This window comes from Coccidioides posadasii, chromosome 1 (assembly GCF_018416015.2).
Source record: "Coccidioides posadasii str. Silveira chromosome 1, complete sequence".
In the NCBI taxonomy this organism is placed as follows: domain Eukaryota; kingdom Fungi; phylum Ascomycota; class Eurotiomycetes; order Onygenales; family Onygenaceae; genus Coccidioides; species Coccidioides posadasii.
The window spans coordinates 3,576,196-3,591,676 of NC_089407.1; the positions used below are offsets into that span (position 1 = coordinate 3,576,196).

The window sequence follows — 15,481 nt, forward strand, 5'->3', positions numbered from 1 at the left end:
CTGCTTCCACTTAGCTGTTGGATTTATTTTTCTGCCAGAATGTAATCCGATATTTCAAATCAATCCCCTTGAAACCGCCGCGAAAGAAACATGTGGTCCCCGTTGTTGAATGTTGATTGGGCTTGTTTTATACTCTTTACGCGACAGGGGCCAACCATGGCTGACTCAGCCGGCTCCTCAACCACGCCGCGACGGATGCACACCGGCAACCGGAGACGACGGAGCAGGTACTCTGCACGGCGTTATCGATTATTAGATAGTAGAGGACAACGTTTTTGGATACAAGCTGATGTTGGGCGCGTCTAATCCGCCAATATTTCCTTTTTTCCCTCCCCTCTCTTCAGCTGTCGTTGATTTGCTTTCTGCCACTCTCTAGAGGGCCAGTCGCGTCCACGTCTGCTTTTCCTCATCAACTAGCGCACGTTCAAAACGGGCTGGTGGACAATAACCACAAGGCCTCAAAGTGCATCCGGAGGCCAGTGGCGCTGAAATTTTTTCCGAAATGTCGGGCGCAACACCAACGCACGATGCCGATCGCACAATACTACGCAGGACACCGCGATTACGCGAGTTGGATAATTCTCGTTTGGACCCTTCGTCACACAAACCAGCCAATCCCAATGGCTTTATATCAACTGTCAAGCCTAATAATACACCAATACCAGATGGCCCAGAGAGGGTGGGGGATATCGCAACGGCAGTTGCACATGCCACTGTTCCTGCATGGGCGAATGTGGGGTTTATGTTGGCCCTGATATTTGGTGGCTGCTGTGCCAATGTGAGTGAGCTTGGATGATTTAATACCATTTGTGCATATCAACATGGACTTGCAGCTAACCGGTTGTGCACATTGCAGGTTTTTACTCTGGAAGCAATTGTTACGTGAGTTTAGACCAGAAACAATATCCTGCTTTTCTTATCACTCCTGGCTGATTTCCCATTCTTTATAGGGACATGCCCCATGCTGGTGAGCACAAAATCATATTCTGGGCTTAACATAGGTTCACTGAGCTAATATAACCCAGGTGCGCTTATCACATTTACTCAGTTTGCTATGACCTCGCTCCTTACTCTTCCAAATATCCTCTCTTTCTCTGCTGGCCCTAAGTTTTTATTTCTGAAGGCTCGTGGCATTCCATTGAAAGACTGGATCATATTTACGGCATTCTTTATGACTGTTAACTTGATGAATAATTCTGCCTTTCTGTTCAAGATTTCTGTGCCATTGCACATCATCATACGAAGTGGTGGACCGGTGACATCCATGATTATTGGATACCTGTACAATTCAAAGAGATACACACGAGTTCAGATTTTCGCCGTATCTATGCTTTCGATTGGAGTGGTCACCTCTGCGCTCGCTGACGCCAGTGCAAAAGGCAAATCGCTAGATCTTGGCTTGAATTCCAGTGATAATGAGGTCTCCCCAACGAGAACATTACTCGGATTTGCGATTTTGGGTCTCGCCATGATTCTTGCAGCGTTCCAAGGTGTCTATGCTGACAGACTTTATCAGAAATACGGCCGGGATAATTGGCGCGAAGGTCTATTCTATTCGCATGCACTGTCGTTACTTATACTAATCCCAACATATCCAAAATTCATCCCGCAGATAAAATCACTCCTGTCCTCGCCGTCAGTCCTCGCATCTTTCCCCGCTCTTGCTTCTACCTTGTCTGCACATTCGTCTATTAATAGTGTCATGCCGAATTCCTCCACAATCCCCGCCTCTGCGTCAACACTACTTCCTTCTTTTCTCTCTGACCACAGCCTGTTCCAGCCCTATCTCCTCCTGACCTCACTTGTCGATAGCCCTCCTTTGCACTCACTTCTTTCACGTGTGCCGCTGAAAATGATCTATCTTCTCTTGAACGCACTGACACAATATCTTTGCATTCGTGGCGTGTATTTGCTTAGCGCGAAGTCTTCTTCCCTCACAGTGACTATTGTCTTGAACATTAGGAAGCTGGTGAGTTTAATCCTGAGCGTGTATTTGTTTGGTAATCACCTGTCTGCTGGTGTTATGGCGGGTGCTGGAATAGTTTTCCTCGCAGGTGGTATCTATGCATGGGAGGGGGCTAGGCTAAGGAAGATGCAGGCGAAGATAAAAGAAAAAAGTGTATAGATGAGGTTCCGAGACCGGTATTTCCCGGCTTGTCACAGGGTTGGAGTTGATTGGATGCTGATTCTCTTTTTTTGTGGTTGGACTTGGGTGCATTAGATGCATGATAGATAGACCAGACTCAGGCTGCATTCTGAGTACATGCTGTGTACAGCATATACATACATAGCATTATACCCAATGTTAGAACAGATATCTAGATTTGCAGACCCCCAAGGCCTGGTTTGAATACATAGTATGACAAGTTCACATCTACACGGGCCTTGTAACGAAATATCAAGTCGTGTAGCTGCATTAAAGTTTCACATCCCGTCGCCCAGAAACGGTGCCCAAAGCGCCCTGACTAGGTAAAGAGACATGCGAACGTCAGGTGCTTAACAATGAAGGGACGAAACAAGGATAAAAAAAGGGCCAGCCACCATCCCCGGCATTCATCGTGTACAAAAAAAGATAAAAAATAAAAGCTAAAAACAAGGTGGAATGGAAATACATGCCCGTAGAATATACATACATCATTCAAAGTGTCGCCTCAGCATCGTAGCGTAGTCTTCTCAGGCTTCGAGTATAGAAGACCCTGTTTTATACTCACTCTAAAAGTAGTTCTTGTCCGATTCTTGGCTCTTCATGTTATCCAAACGATGCAAGAAATAGCAGCAAGAAACGAAAGATGCTTAAACCGGAAAGGGGAGAAAGGGGAGCGCGTAGAGATGCGAAAATGAAGAGAGTATAGGAACCTGCCACTAAGAGGTATAGCCAAAGAGAAAGAGCTTTCCCAAGCATGCACGATGATTTTTGAGGTAACGAAGTGAAGAAATTAGGGAAAAGAAAAGATGCATGTTACAGGTTAAAAAAGCACACGGATGTCGTTTGAAGAAATGCAGCTAGATCCTTTACAGCACCTCTCCCACGATCTTCGCCGCTTTCTTGTACGTTTCGAGTAATTTCTCGCATTTTTCTCGTTCAGCTTTGATCCCATCATCCTCGTACAGAAGCTCAGGAAAGAGTTCTTCCTTGTACAACTCACTAACTAGCCTGTTCTGCACAACCTCTTTGCTGTGGTTAACAAGCAGATGCATGATGGCTTTGGGAACCTGGTCGGCAATGGTTTCCCGAACGATGTTAAAGTAAGACGAAATAAGACGGCGGATGAGCTCTGTCTCGAGGGCTTCGCGATCTGTAAGCGCGGGCTCGGTGTCATCCTTCTGCGCTTTGTTAGCATGTATTAAAAAAAGGAACGATGGCGATGGAATCGAGCACTTACAACTAAGGATGTATCTCCATACTCCGATGGAGCAGTCACGTCGTCGGGAAAGTTGTGTGAAATCGAAGGAGACCTTAATTCACTGCGACGGAAGCTCTGGCTAAAGCTAGGCTCGGTCGAATGGCTGACATGGCGTGCAGCTCCTTGTGCCGGGCCTGGTGCAGGAAGGGCTCCTTCTTTGCCGAAGAAGTAGTTCAGGAAGGAATCTCGACCTCCTGTTGGCTGAGAAACTGCTTGGAAACCGTTAAGCGACGATGAAATCCGGCTGTTCTCGAGATTCCCGATATGAGGCGACTGGCTCCTGCCGACCTTGTTTGCGCGGATAGGAAGAGTTTGGTGTCTCTCATCTTCGTGATGATCCTCATTTTCTTCCGGTGTAGCCGTGCCATTTACACCGCCGAGCTCCTTGAGCCGTCTGCGCTCACGTTTACGTTTATCCTCAGCCAGAGCAGCTTTCCTCTCCTGCTCTTGCTTGCTTTGGATAACCGACGACATGGCAGCGGCTGCTCCAAGGAAATTGGGATGATTCGTATTGATATAAGCGCGCTGTATCGAAATCAGGGACTCGACGTAATTTGAACACGGACCAAGCCGCTCACGCAGTAAATCCGAGACCACTTCGATTAGCTTGGCTTGCAAGCGCGGGAATCGGGATAGTTCGGTCGAGCCACATGTGTGGCAAATCTTAATTAATTCCTCATAGACAAGCTCAACGCATCTCTGACTGGGAATCTCAAGCAATTTAATCTGAGGCTTCACGAGTAAATCAAAAGCGAGTTCCGGAACGAAAAGGCTGGGTCTTGGGCCAGTCGAGTTTCGAATTGCTGTTCTAATGTCAAGCACTGAGAGATTCTGGGTCGGATCTATCGTTTCGAGGGAGTTTCCAAACACAGAATTAAAAATGTAATAGATTCTTGCGCCGCCACAGAGTTCCTTCGTTGATATTTCGGAGGAAGTACCGTCGATAGACGAGATAAACGAGGAAGCAAAACGAGTCATCAGTTGTAAAATCAAAGAGCCTCGATGCTCCTTTCCGCTAAATTGTTTGTTACCATAGCTAGCGAGCTCCTGTTGGGTTTGACCCATGAGCGTATTCAAGCGGGCTTTGATATCCGGAAGTCTCTCTCGAATATGGGCCATCAATGTTGTATTCAGCGTCTTTGCGAGGTACTGAGTTCCACATCGGATAGCCATATTCCTGTACGCCGGATGGTGCCTAAAAAATTCAGCTTCGGCTTTCAGAGCGTCCGCAAGTGGCTTTCCGCCTTGGATATCTTGTTGTGATCGATTGACCACTCCGATAAAGCCCAATTTCAAGGGATAGACACGTCCCGTAAGAATATCCATGGCATTCGTGCCGTGGTCCATCAAATCAAGTTTTGTCAAGACACCTATTGTCCTTTTGCCGACAGGATCAACATGGCGTGCCAGTTTCAACGCTTCTGAGTTGACAAGATCCACATTGGCAGGGGACACCGCTAGGATAATGCTGTTAGGCTTCGCGATGTATTCGGATATTAGATTCCGCGTCTGCTTCTCGATATCCGAAGGCTGGTCTCCAATTGGAACTTTCGTTAAACCGGGGAGGTCGACCAATGTAAGATTGAGCACGTGTGGGGAGAAAATTTTCAAGTTTATCGGCTGTCGGTTTATTCCTTTATTATTCCCCGCAATCCTGGCCGTCTCATTCTCGATTTCCTGCTTTACTTGCGCAAAGTCCTCATATTTTCTGCCTGGCTGGTGGTGAAACTCGGCCCACTCGCCCTGTTCAGCAACGGAAGCGGCGGTGTGAGGGACATTGACTTCGTCATGTTCGGGTACATCAGTGCGATCACTTGGGACGTTTATAAGTTGAAGGATCAGGGGGCGTCTGGTTACGATCCCGCTACCACGAGGCAGAAAATCCCTTCCGACAATATTTTCAAGGACTGACGACTTCCCTGACGACTGTGAACCGACGACCACCTATATAAAACAGCCTGTAAGCATGAGAGAAGTGGGAAGGGGGGTTGGTGGGAGGTTCGCTCAATAGACTGCAATCGATCGCTAGCTTACAATCTGAGGCAAGTCAAGGGAGTCGCTTCCAATGGTATTAAAAACCAAGTCCTGTAATTTATTGACGGTAGAGAGCAAATCTTCCCCTAATGATGCCATTTTTCAAGAAAGCACTATTGTCAATATGCGGTAGCGATTATCCTTGCTAGCAAGGAGATTTCCGCTGAGAAGCCGGAAGAATTGGGGCTGGGACGGGCGAGAAGCTAGAGAACGCCAGGAGCAGACTTTGCGGCAAGGTAAGCTGCTACATGAACCTGCTGAACCAGGGTAATGGCGGCGCAGATAAGGCGACAAGAGAAACAGTCAAGAGCAAGTAAAACTGGGGAAAAAGCCTGTGAACAGAAGACAAAACACGGTCCCCGTCAGTTTGGTGTTTATATGCAGCCGATTTTGTTCTTTGCCGACCTCGAAGAGCGGCAGGCGGATTTTCACGTGACTTCTGCCAATCAAACCGAGCAAATTAACGCCAAGATACTAGCGCCCACGTGAAGGCCGGCGAGTTTGATTATTACATAAGCGATCTGCGTGAGGTGGTCTGTGCGTAGTGCAAACACCGCAAACTATGATGTCAGCGATTGCGGCGGCGACAAGCAGCCTGCCGGCAACGAGGAGGCGGGCGAGACAGGACTTGGATAAGGACAGGCTGGGAGGCTGCGAGATGCAACATGAGGCCCTCTCTGAGACGTTGGGTGGTTCTCTCGGTTGTTAACTACGCTGCGAAACCTAGGAGTGTTGTCTGCTCGGCCCTGTCAGCACACTCGACCGTCGTGCCTCAACTTCTCTGTCAACAGCGATCACATTCTACCAAGGTTTTCGAGTCCAAAATGGCTGCTTCAACCCGTGAAGCGTAAGGCACCATAATCCACGTGGCATGTGGCAGATGATCGAACTGAAAGGCTAACCGTGTCTTCATAACATCTACACCAGCTTGCGGTCCAACGCCATCATCCCGGATGGTCAGTTGGCCCCCCTGCTCCCCGTCACCTGCGTTCCAGACTTTCTTCTCCTGTTGCTAACCTCAAGGTCTTCCTCGCAGTCCTGGACGATTTTGAACCCAAATATACCCTCAAAGTCACCTATCCTTCTACCAAGACCGAAATAAATCTCGGCGACCGCATCTCCACCAAGCAGGCGCACGACCCGCCGGTCTACGAATTCCATCCCGTCTCACCCACCGAAGGCACCGAGCCCAACAAAGCGTACAGCCTCGTCCTTACCGACCCAGACGCAAAAAGTCGCCAGGAACCCATCTGGAGCGAATTCTGCCACTGGGTGGTCGGCAATGCCTCTAACCCGAGAACCAGCGGCGGGAAGTCGGGCGGGACTTCCCTAGAGAAGTATATGCCTCCGAGCCCACCGCCGGGAACTGGAGATCATCGGTACGTGTTTGTATTGCTCAAAGGTGATGCTAGTAATGTTGGAAAGTTGAAGGCACCCAAGGAGCGGAAGCAGTGGGGATACGGTAAGCAAAGGCACGGGGTGCGGCAATGGGCCTCCGAACACGGGCTCGAGGTGGTTGGAGCAAACTTCTTCTTTGCCCAGCATGAGTAGGTTTGTCTCGCTGGCGCATATAATGTTCCCATTTGGCAGCCTTCTGGAAGGGGGACTAAAAGAAAAATAAATAAATAAATAATAAGAAAAAAAAAATGAGTGTAAGGATGGAAAATAGGCAGTGAATGGTCTTGAATGTCTCTGATTGCGAGGAGCTGTGGATCTCCTCCTGTGGTTAGTTTTAATACTCCTTTTGAAATAGCTTCCCCGATCCACCTACAGTATGTAGTTACTTATATGTGAGAACTCGCCCCTACATCAAAAATATAGGCACAACCCCAATAAGTCTGGGAATAAGATTCCACACGTCAGAGAAAATAAATACAAGCATCTGGCCCCGGGAACAAACTTGCCTTTGCCTTTCTTCTGAGGCTCTTCTCTACTTAGTTTCAATGCTTGTCTATGTTTATTGCACTTTTGTTATACATTCCAATTCACGTCCGGCCGATGATGGGAATTTCGTTAATGCCCTGTTGCTTCATACCGGATCTTACCCTGGCCATACCACATCTCACATACCAGGACTGACCAAATATCGGAAACTCCCTGCCCAACGCATCCATGGCTATGCTGATTATGGGGTGTCTTCCACAGATATCTTAGACAGTTCTCTTGGTCTTATTGTAGCTGGGTTGGGGTTACCTATAATAATCAGCTTGCTCAGCTTATTCTCATACACAAGGGGCGAATCATGGATTTTTTGGACTGGGGTTTGGCAGGCTGGTACCCTGAGTATTGGAACTTCACCACAGCACTAAGATTCACTCAGGAAGATTTCTGGTGGTATGACTTTGTGATAGGGCTTGGGGGCGGTCAGTACTTGACAGAACTAGATTGTGAACGCGCATTGACTTCTTTAACAAGCACTTCATACTACTCATGACATAGGTTGGAAGAAGGTACAGTCTCCATTTCACTAACAGCATCATTTTTGGCGTCAATTTCACAGGTCCTACCATCCTCACGTTCTATGTGTAAGCTTTAATAGTTTCAACATATCCGTACAAGAAAAAACCAAAGTCTCCAAAAGTTGTATATTGAACTGGAAATAACAACTCACTACCATCCGCCTCGCAGCAACAATCTCAAGAGAACCAAGCTTCCAAAAGCGAATGCGTGCTAACATACATTTTGGGTGGAAACGGGATTTTGATGACCGCTTTGTTTCACTGCTACTGAAGCCAAAGTAACCAAGCTGCGAATTGGAATGGGGAATGAACTCACGGCGCGGGTGACATGTTCGGCTAGAGACTTCAGTGTTGCTACTGGTCGAGTTGGACGTAGTTGGCTGGAAAGAGGCCCCGTTGACCACCGAAGTCGCCCACCCACCAATCTTCATCGGGGAATTCCTGTAAAATGTCCCGTTAATAATTACAAGGATAAGGTGTAAGCTGGGTACAGAAGCCATTGACTTACAATGTTGGTTATTCTAGCACCTTCGGGAAATGCTATCTCATTGTCCTCGGCGGCTTCATAGTCGTACAATGCAGTTGCAGTACGCCCATGGCTTTCAGCGGGCTGCGCCGCGGTGTGCTGAGCAGGCGCAGGCTGGGCAGGGGGAATCTGGGTACTGCTTGATGCCGGTTGATACAGAGGATCGCCTTCCTGGACCACTTCAACGTAGCTTCTGGGGAAGAGGCCGTGTTCTCCTCGGGCATTCACACCAAGCCACCAATCCTCGTCAACCATATCAATATTAGTAACATACTCTCCTTCTCGGAGTTCAATCTCGTTATCTTCCGCCCTTTCATAATCATATTGGACAAGAGCACGGATACCCTGGTCAGTCATAGCATGGCTGGGAGCTGTAGCTTCTGCAACAGCCCTGGCGGGGTCATGAGAAGGTTGAGTTTCTAATTGCTCTTCGCTTGGAGCATGTTCAACAATAGATCTAGTCGGAAGGGGGGCAGGAGGAGAATATTGCTCTTCGTGGGCATCGGCGACATGTTCATCCGCTGACCCACGAGCTACTGGCATGGCCACGCGAATCGGGGAGCTGGGCTCAACATCGGCCGCTGTTTCAGGAGAGGGAGAGCGTGGTTGCTGAGGGGGTGGCGGTACATCCTGGTGAATATCTTCGAGATTTTCACGGGTATCGGTTGGAAGGCCAGGGAGAGGAACTGCACGGGGTGGAACTGGCTTTGTCTCAGTCGCCAGTGGTGGTGGAGATGGAGCGGCTCTTTCGTAAGTTGACGCTGGGGCCCCCATAGGCTGGGTGTTTGCGAACTTATCCCGGATTGAACCAACCGTTCCAGTTTCCGGGGCTTCAGCCGTTGGCTCAGATCCCCCAGTTCTTTGTTCAGAAACGGCGGCGCCAGATGATCTTCCGGTATGAGTAGTTTGAACTGGGGCCCAAGTTTTGCCAGTATATGAGCTCTTCCAGCCACTTTCTCCACTGGTTTGGTTTTGGATGGGTGGAGGACTTGTGATTCCGGCCGGGGTGGGAGAGACACCCCCTTGCTTCGCTTTCTTCTCAGCCCACAGCTGGGACGGAGTTTTACCGCCCACGTCAGCAAAGGTCCGGCTTGCGCTTCCCACAACTGGAGCGGCAGGGGCGGCCGGCGTATCCAATCCTCCTGGAAGAGGGGCTTTGGTGCCGGTGAACGTTGAACCTCCACCAAATTTCTTTGCCACTTTTGGTTTTGGGAGGGTTGTAAGCCTTTCGGAGGGAGTGAAAGCAGCAGAACGGTCCGCGAGTGTCTTTGGTTCATCATTACCAACGGAATCTCCCGTTCGTGCTGGAGACATTGCGCCTGAGGATGAACTGAGAGGTTCACCGCCCCGCGCTTTGGCGCGAATGGCCGCAATATCAACCTTCCCAACAGGTTGGTAAGACCCCTTTACCGGTTCCGGCCGGTCATCCCTTATCTCCCCAGCCTCTCGTGCTTGTCTCCTGATTTCAGCAATATCCACTTTTCCAATAGGCTGATACCCTCCCTTGACGACGTTGCTGGGAAAGGATTTATTAGACGACTCTTGGCCATAGGATGATGTCGTCGATGACTTTTGGGACATAAGCTCTTTAATATTGACCTTTGTCGGCTGGTATGCAGGCTGCACCTTTTCGAGTTGGGTCCTGGTCACTTGAGGGGCATCGGCTCCCCAACCATCTTCATCCACGGGTTCATTCTTTGCGCCTGCGGCCCTATGGGTTCCGGCTAGGGGTCTGAAAGAGCCGCCCACACGGGTAGGAGTGAATGCCGGTTTTGAAGCCACCGGGGGCTTTGGCCCAGCAGCAACGGGCGGGGGGGTCGTAGCAGCTGAGTATTTCGCACCGGACGAATCAGAAACTTTCTGAACGATGCTTTCAGGGGTGAGATCGCGATCCGAGCGAGCAGTTATTTGGACATGATAGCCCTATAATTCGTGAGTAGGATTCCCGGTCCTATAGATGATTGAGGTTCCATACATGCAAAAGTTTGGAAACGGCTGCGAGATGGCTTGTAAAGTAGCCCTTCGTCCGTTCCGGCACTCCTTCTCCACACCACGCAATAAGAACATTTTTCGGGAGACCGGTATTTAGGTCCTTCACTTTCACATAAGCAAACTGAATTCTGCCTTCAGAGAACTCTTCGATCAGGTCTATCAACTCTCCTTCTATTATTTGTAAACCGTTAGGAGCGAACAACCTACATCACGCATGGTCAAACGGGGATATCATAACGAACCGCCAGTAGACTGGACCTTCAACACACTTTCCTTCGTAGAGGTGTCTTGAAATGCACTGACAAGGGGCGCAGAAACTGTGAAAACTGCCCATTGTCCGTATGTCCCTGATTCCGCAGCGGGACCTGAGGGTGCGGGGGCGTTGACGACGGATTGGTAGCTTTTGGATATCGAATGACCATTAGTCGAAAGATTGAGAGTGGCCATGATCGACTATCGAAAGGAAATGGAATGAGCTGCAAACGGAGAGAGTGGAGGGGAAGACGATTCCGGAAGAACGGTCGAGGAGAGATTCGGGGGATGCCTCGCAGGCCCAAGGAGGGAAGTTAAAACTGGCGTGTGAGGTCACCTCGCTCAAGTCAACAAACTGTTTTAAGTGTAGGATGGCTTAGTCGGAGCCGAAGTGCCAGCAAGTCAGATGCTGTTAGTCAAGTAGTACACAATCGTTCCCAGGGAGGTTTGTTCAAACGGTTTCAAGGTCTGGAGATGAATTGGTACGAAGCCAGCAGGGAAATAATAATAGGTTGACTGATCGTCGCTCGCAATCCAACAGCCGGCGCAGTCAACAATACGTAACCGGGTCGCCGTTCGCCCGCTAGGCCTGATTAGGATGGATACAGTGCCGCCCTGGTTGCTCAGCCACATAAATTGGAGCTCAGCCACCCTTCTATGACTAAGCAATCACTTTTCGGGCTGAGTGATGGAGGACTTGTATGCTTGTCATTCACTAAGCTACCTAAAGGGGAATCTCGGCTAATCTATGTGGGTCACGTGAGCGAGGTGCTGGTTGGATTACCTAACACCCCCCCATGCAACGAGCTCCAGCAGCGAGCGAGAGCCACAAAGATCCAAAGCTTCCAAATCTCTCAAATCCGCGATAAAAATTAATTACAGAATCCAGATTTATTCCTTCTTTAGGCTTAGCTCCGTTTCGCCGCGATACCGTATTTTCGCTGGCTTCACTGATAAACCTCCATATTTTCCTGTATCAACTCGTCACCCCTATCGCGCTCACGAATTGAGCGTAGGGATCCATTGCAAGAGCCTTCGTGAGCCCGTCAGCTTTATTCGCGTCGGTTCCAACGTGCTCGATTGAGATTTCGTCTTTTTGAACCCAGTCTCTTAGCATATGGTGTCGAATCTCAATATGGCGTGCTCTTCGCGTTATAGCTTCAGCTTTGGCTAAGTCAACCGCTCCCTTGTTGTCAACACTTAATTTTGAGCTCCTTAGCTTTGCTGAGCCTTCGCTAATCACCCCGGCGTCTATCAACAGGTCGTTGATCCAAACTAGTTCACAAGCAGCTTCGCTAGCTGCCAAATACTCCGCTTCGGTCGTTGATTTCGAGACGGACGTCTGGCGCTGTGATCTCCACGATATTGGAGCTCCGTTCATGGTAATAATGTAGCCGCTGGTGGATTTGTACGCAGGGTCGGCTCCAGCCCAGTCAGAATCCGAACTGGCCGCCGGTTTCAAGCCTTCAGGATCCATATCCCTTTTGAAGACTATTCCTTTCGATTTTGTGCCCTTGAGGTAGCGTAGGATCTGCTTGAACGCCGCCCAGCTTTCCCTATTGGGCCTGCTGTTGAATCTCGCCAGATAATTGACTGCGAATGCAATATCCGGCCTCGTACACGTAACTAGGAACTGTAGAGAGCCCAGGCCTTTCCTGTAATTCGTAGGCGTAGCCTGCTCGTCAACTCCATCTTTGAGGGTCTGATCTGGCGCGAATTCGATGCTTATTCCTTTCTTCATTGGCGTTTTGGAAGGTTTACAGTCTTCCATTCCATATTCAGTCAGTAGATCCTCGATATACTGTTCCTGGTTCACAAAAAGGTCTCCATTCGGCTGCTTTTGAACCCGCATGCCTAGGTAACGGCCTTGTTCCGTAACCTCCTTGATCTCGAAGCGTTCCTGAAGCTTCTCAATGAGCCATTCTATTTCGGCTTCGTTGGGTCCCATTATACGGCAGTCGTCGACGTGTAGGGTTAGGTAGATCTGCTTCCTCTTGTGGTAGAGTAACCCCGCATCGTATGGAGAGATCTGGAATCCTAGAGATTTCAGATAGTCAGTAGCTGCTTGATACCAAAGCCTAGCAGCTTGCTTCAACCCGTAGAGTCCCTGGCGTAAGAGCCCTACTAGGTTACCCCGCCCGTGCTTGAATCCAGTGGGTAGTTGAACGTATACACGTTCGTCCTCTGGAAGAGTTCCATTTAGGAAGGCTGTCACGAAGTCAAAGACTCTGACCTTCCAGTTCTTGGCTGTTGAGATAGCAAAGAAGGCTCTCGTTGTAGGTCCACTAACAACTGCTGCGTAGGTCTTCTTGTAGTGAACGCCTTCTTGCTGTTCGAATCCACGTACGACCCAACGGGCTTTGAATCGTACTGTGCCACCCGTGTTGTTGAGCTTCCTATCGAATACCCATTTGCCAGAGAGGATCTGCATTTGGGGTTCCTTCTCGACTAGGATCCAGGTGCCTTTCTCTTGTAATTTGGAGACTTCAACATCTAGAGCCTCCTTCCAATAAAGCCACTCTTCAGAGCGTTTGGCTTCGGCGATAGATTTTGGTATATCTGTACGCGTACTGAGCACTGGAAGCTCAGCTCCATTTGCCTCTTCTTCCTCCGTAGCATCCGAGAGGATTTCTTGCTCTTCGCCCAGGTATGTGGGCTCTAAAGCCTCTAATTCGCCGTCCGCGAGCTTCTTCATGATTTCTGGCTTCTCCTTCGCAAGGTAAGCTAGTAGCTTGTGTTGCCAGCCATTCAATGGATCTATGTAATCGTACTCCTCCGGGAGTCAACGTATTCGGCTTCGGTTAGCGAATTCGTAGGGATTTGATCCAATTTCTCGTCGAATATAACATCTCGCGAGATCATTATACTGTTCGTTTCTGGGTCCCAAAGCCTGTAGGTGTGCATGCCACGATATCCTACAAATTTGACCTTCTTGGACCTAGGTTGGAGCTTCGAGGATTCGTTCAAAATCTTCACGTAGGCGTCACATCCCCACCTATGGACCCATCTGCAATGGGGTTGGTGACCCGTCCAGGCTTCAAAGGGTGTCAACGGCTTCGTGTTCTTGCATCCGTATAGAGGCACTGAGGTAGGCGATAGATTCACCATCATGGAGACTGTGGCGAGAGCTTCGCCCCATAACTCATTGGGTAGTCCTGAGTCTATAAGTACGCTTCTTGTTCGCTCGCAAAGAAGTCGTATTCCTCGTTCACTCGTTCCATCTTGTTGAGGTGTATATGGGCACGTAATCTCCTGTTGTATACCCTTGCTCCTGTAGAATTCAGCCAGTTGTTGGCTCGTCAATTCGGGAGCTCCATCGGACAGTATAGTGCTGATCTTTCGTTCGGTAGACACTTCGATCATGTTGATCCAGTTCTTCAGGGTTTCTGGAGCTTCTACCCGCTCCTTCAGGAGGTAGATCCACCTGTATCGTGTGGCATCGTCCGTTATAAGTAGGAAATACTTCGCTCCGCCGTAGCTTGGAGGATCGGAGTCTGTGGATAGGGTACGGCCGCCACCTGCAATATCAATAAAAATTTTAGCTCCAGGCTTTGTAGAGCGTGTTCTAGGTTCGAATGGGTTGCGAGCTTGCTTAGCTTTAGCACAGGTTTCACAGAACCCTAGCTTCTTTACTCCCTTTATTCGCATTGCCATTCTCGGATCTCTAGCTAGAATAGCTATATCGTGGGCGTTGAGATGCCCCCAGCGTTTGTGCCAATTGGCCATCGTATCCTCCTTGATTTCTGGCGTCTTTGCCAGGTGATTCGGCGCCAAAAGCGCGTCATCTTTATTCTCTAGAGTTGCTGTTACATAGCAGGGCTCTAGGAGTTTCGTAGGTACTGGAAACGCGTATGCCAGTAAATTGCGTATCCTAGGCGTTCGTAGGACTAGGATGTCATCCTCGTTAAGCACAGCTTCGAAGCTCTGTGTTTTATCTGCCGATTCTAGTAGGAAGATGTGTTCTCTGTCGACATAAAGCTGTTCCACTGTAAAGCCGTCTCGTATAAGCTTCCCAAAGCTTATGAGGTTAACCTGGAGGTCAGGCACGATTCTAACCCCCCCAATGCTCAATTCACCATTGTCAGTTTGGATGCTGGCCGTGCCAAATCCTCTGGTGACTGATTTCGAACCGTTCGCCATAAGCAGTTGTGTTGCATGGCTCTTTGGGTCCATTTGAACTAGATCCGTACGTGAGGTCGCGTGGGATCCGGCTCCAGAGTCAAGGATCCATTTGTCTGTGGATTCGCGCGCTTCTTTCATAGAGAAGGCTGCTTCGTGAACCGAATGGATCTTGTCCGTTGCAACCGTAGTTGTTTCCTTGCCTTTGCCTTTAGAGTCTTCTTTAGGCTCGTTAGGCTTCGAGTTCTTGTTAGATTTGCAAAATTTAGCCAAATGGCCAGGTTTGCCACAAATATAGCAGTTCCAGTTCTGCAGTGAGCTCTTCTCTGGATTGGATTCGGAGTTCGTATTCTTATAAGACTTTTGGGGATCCGAGCTTGTTGCATTTGTATTTGGCTTTGTAGATCCGCCTTTCTTCAGGTCTTTCTTGGGGATTCGGTGGAGGATATCCTTCAGTAGGCCTTCCAAATCCTTCTCCGGTAGGTTCGTTCCGCTCTGGCATGCCATATCAAATCGGTTCTGTATGAACTCTCTCCATCGGGACGTAATGTTCATCTTCAAGATATCATGTAGGGTGTGGTCCAGTTGTTTGAACCCTAATCTCTCAAATTCCCCACGGATTGCTAGGAATCTCTCTATATAATTCCTTTCTGAGCCAGCGGATTGTGGTGTCATTCTTACTAACTCCGTAAGTA

General features: G+C 49.0%; 4 protein-coding genes across 4 annotated transcripts; 2 read left to right on the top strand and 2 right to left on the bottom strand.

The window, feature by feature from the left end:
• Nucleotides 1–232: 232 nt before the first annotated feature.
• YEA4 (golgi uridine diphosphate-N- acetylglucosamine transporter) lies at nt 233–2,302 on the top strand. The gene is made up of 4 exons (XM_003070787.2): nt 233–778; nt 857–882; nt 951–967; nt 1,026–2,302. The coding sequence occupies exons 1-4, from the start codon at nt 503–505 to the stop codon at nt 2,123–2,125; spliced, it is 1,419 nt and encodes a 472-aa protein (XP_003070833.2). The 5' UTR covers nt 233–502; the 3' UTR covers nt 2,126–2,302.
• Nucleotides 2,303–2,478: 176 nt separating this feature from the next.
• On the bottom strand, nt 2,479–5,537 carry DNM1 (Dynamin- GTPase protein; the record flags this gene model as incomplete). Its single annotated transcript, XM_003070785.2, has 3 exons — nt 2,479–3,324; nt 3,384–5,348; nt 5,439–5,537. The coding sequence occupies 3 exons, from the start codon at nt 5,535–5,537 to the stop codon at nt 3,013–3,015; spliced, it is 2,376 nt and encodes a 791-aa protein (XP_003070831.1). The 3' UTR covers nt 2,479–3,012.
• A 499-nt stretch (nt 5,538–6,036) lies between these two features.
• On the top strand, nt 6,037–7,270 carry D8B26_001038 (uncharacterized protein). Its single transcript, XM_003070786.2, has 3 exons — nt 6,037–6,285; nt 6,366–6,394; nt 6,475–7,270. Exons 1-3 carry the CDS (start codon nt 6,104–6,106, stop codon nt 6,987–6,989), a joined length of 726 nt encoding a protein of 241 aa, XP_003070832.1. The 5' UTR covers nt 6,037–6,103; the 3' UTR covers nt 6,990–7,270.
• A 582-nt stretch (nt 7,271–7,852) lies between these two features.
• On the bottom strand, nt 7,853–11,150 carry D8B26_001039 (uncharacterized protein). The gene is made up of 4 exons (XM_003070784.2): nt 10,658–11,150; nt 10,399–10,586; nt 8,406–10,346; nt 7,853–8,338 (listed from the first exon to the last, which is right to left on the bottom strand). The coding sequence occupies exons 1-4, from the start codon at nt 10,860–10,862 to the stop codon at nt 8,252–8,254; spliced, it is 2,421 nt and encodes an 806-aa protein (XP_003070830.2). The 5' UTR covers nt 10,863–11,150; the 3' UTR covers nt 7,853–8,251.
• Nucleotides 11,151–15,481: the final 4,331 nt, after the last annotated feature.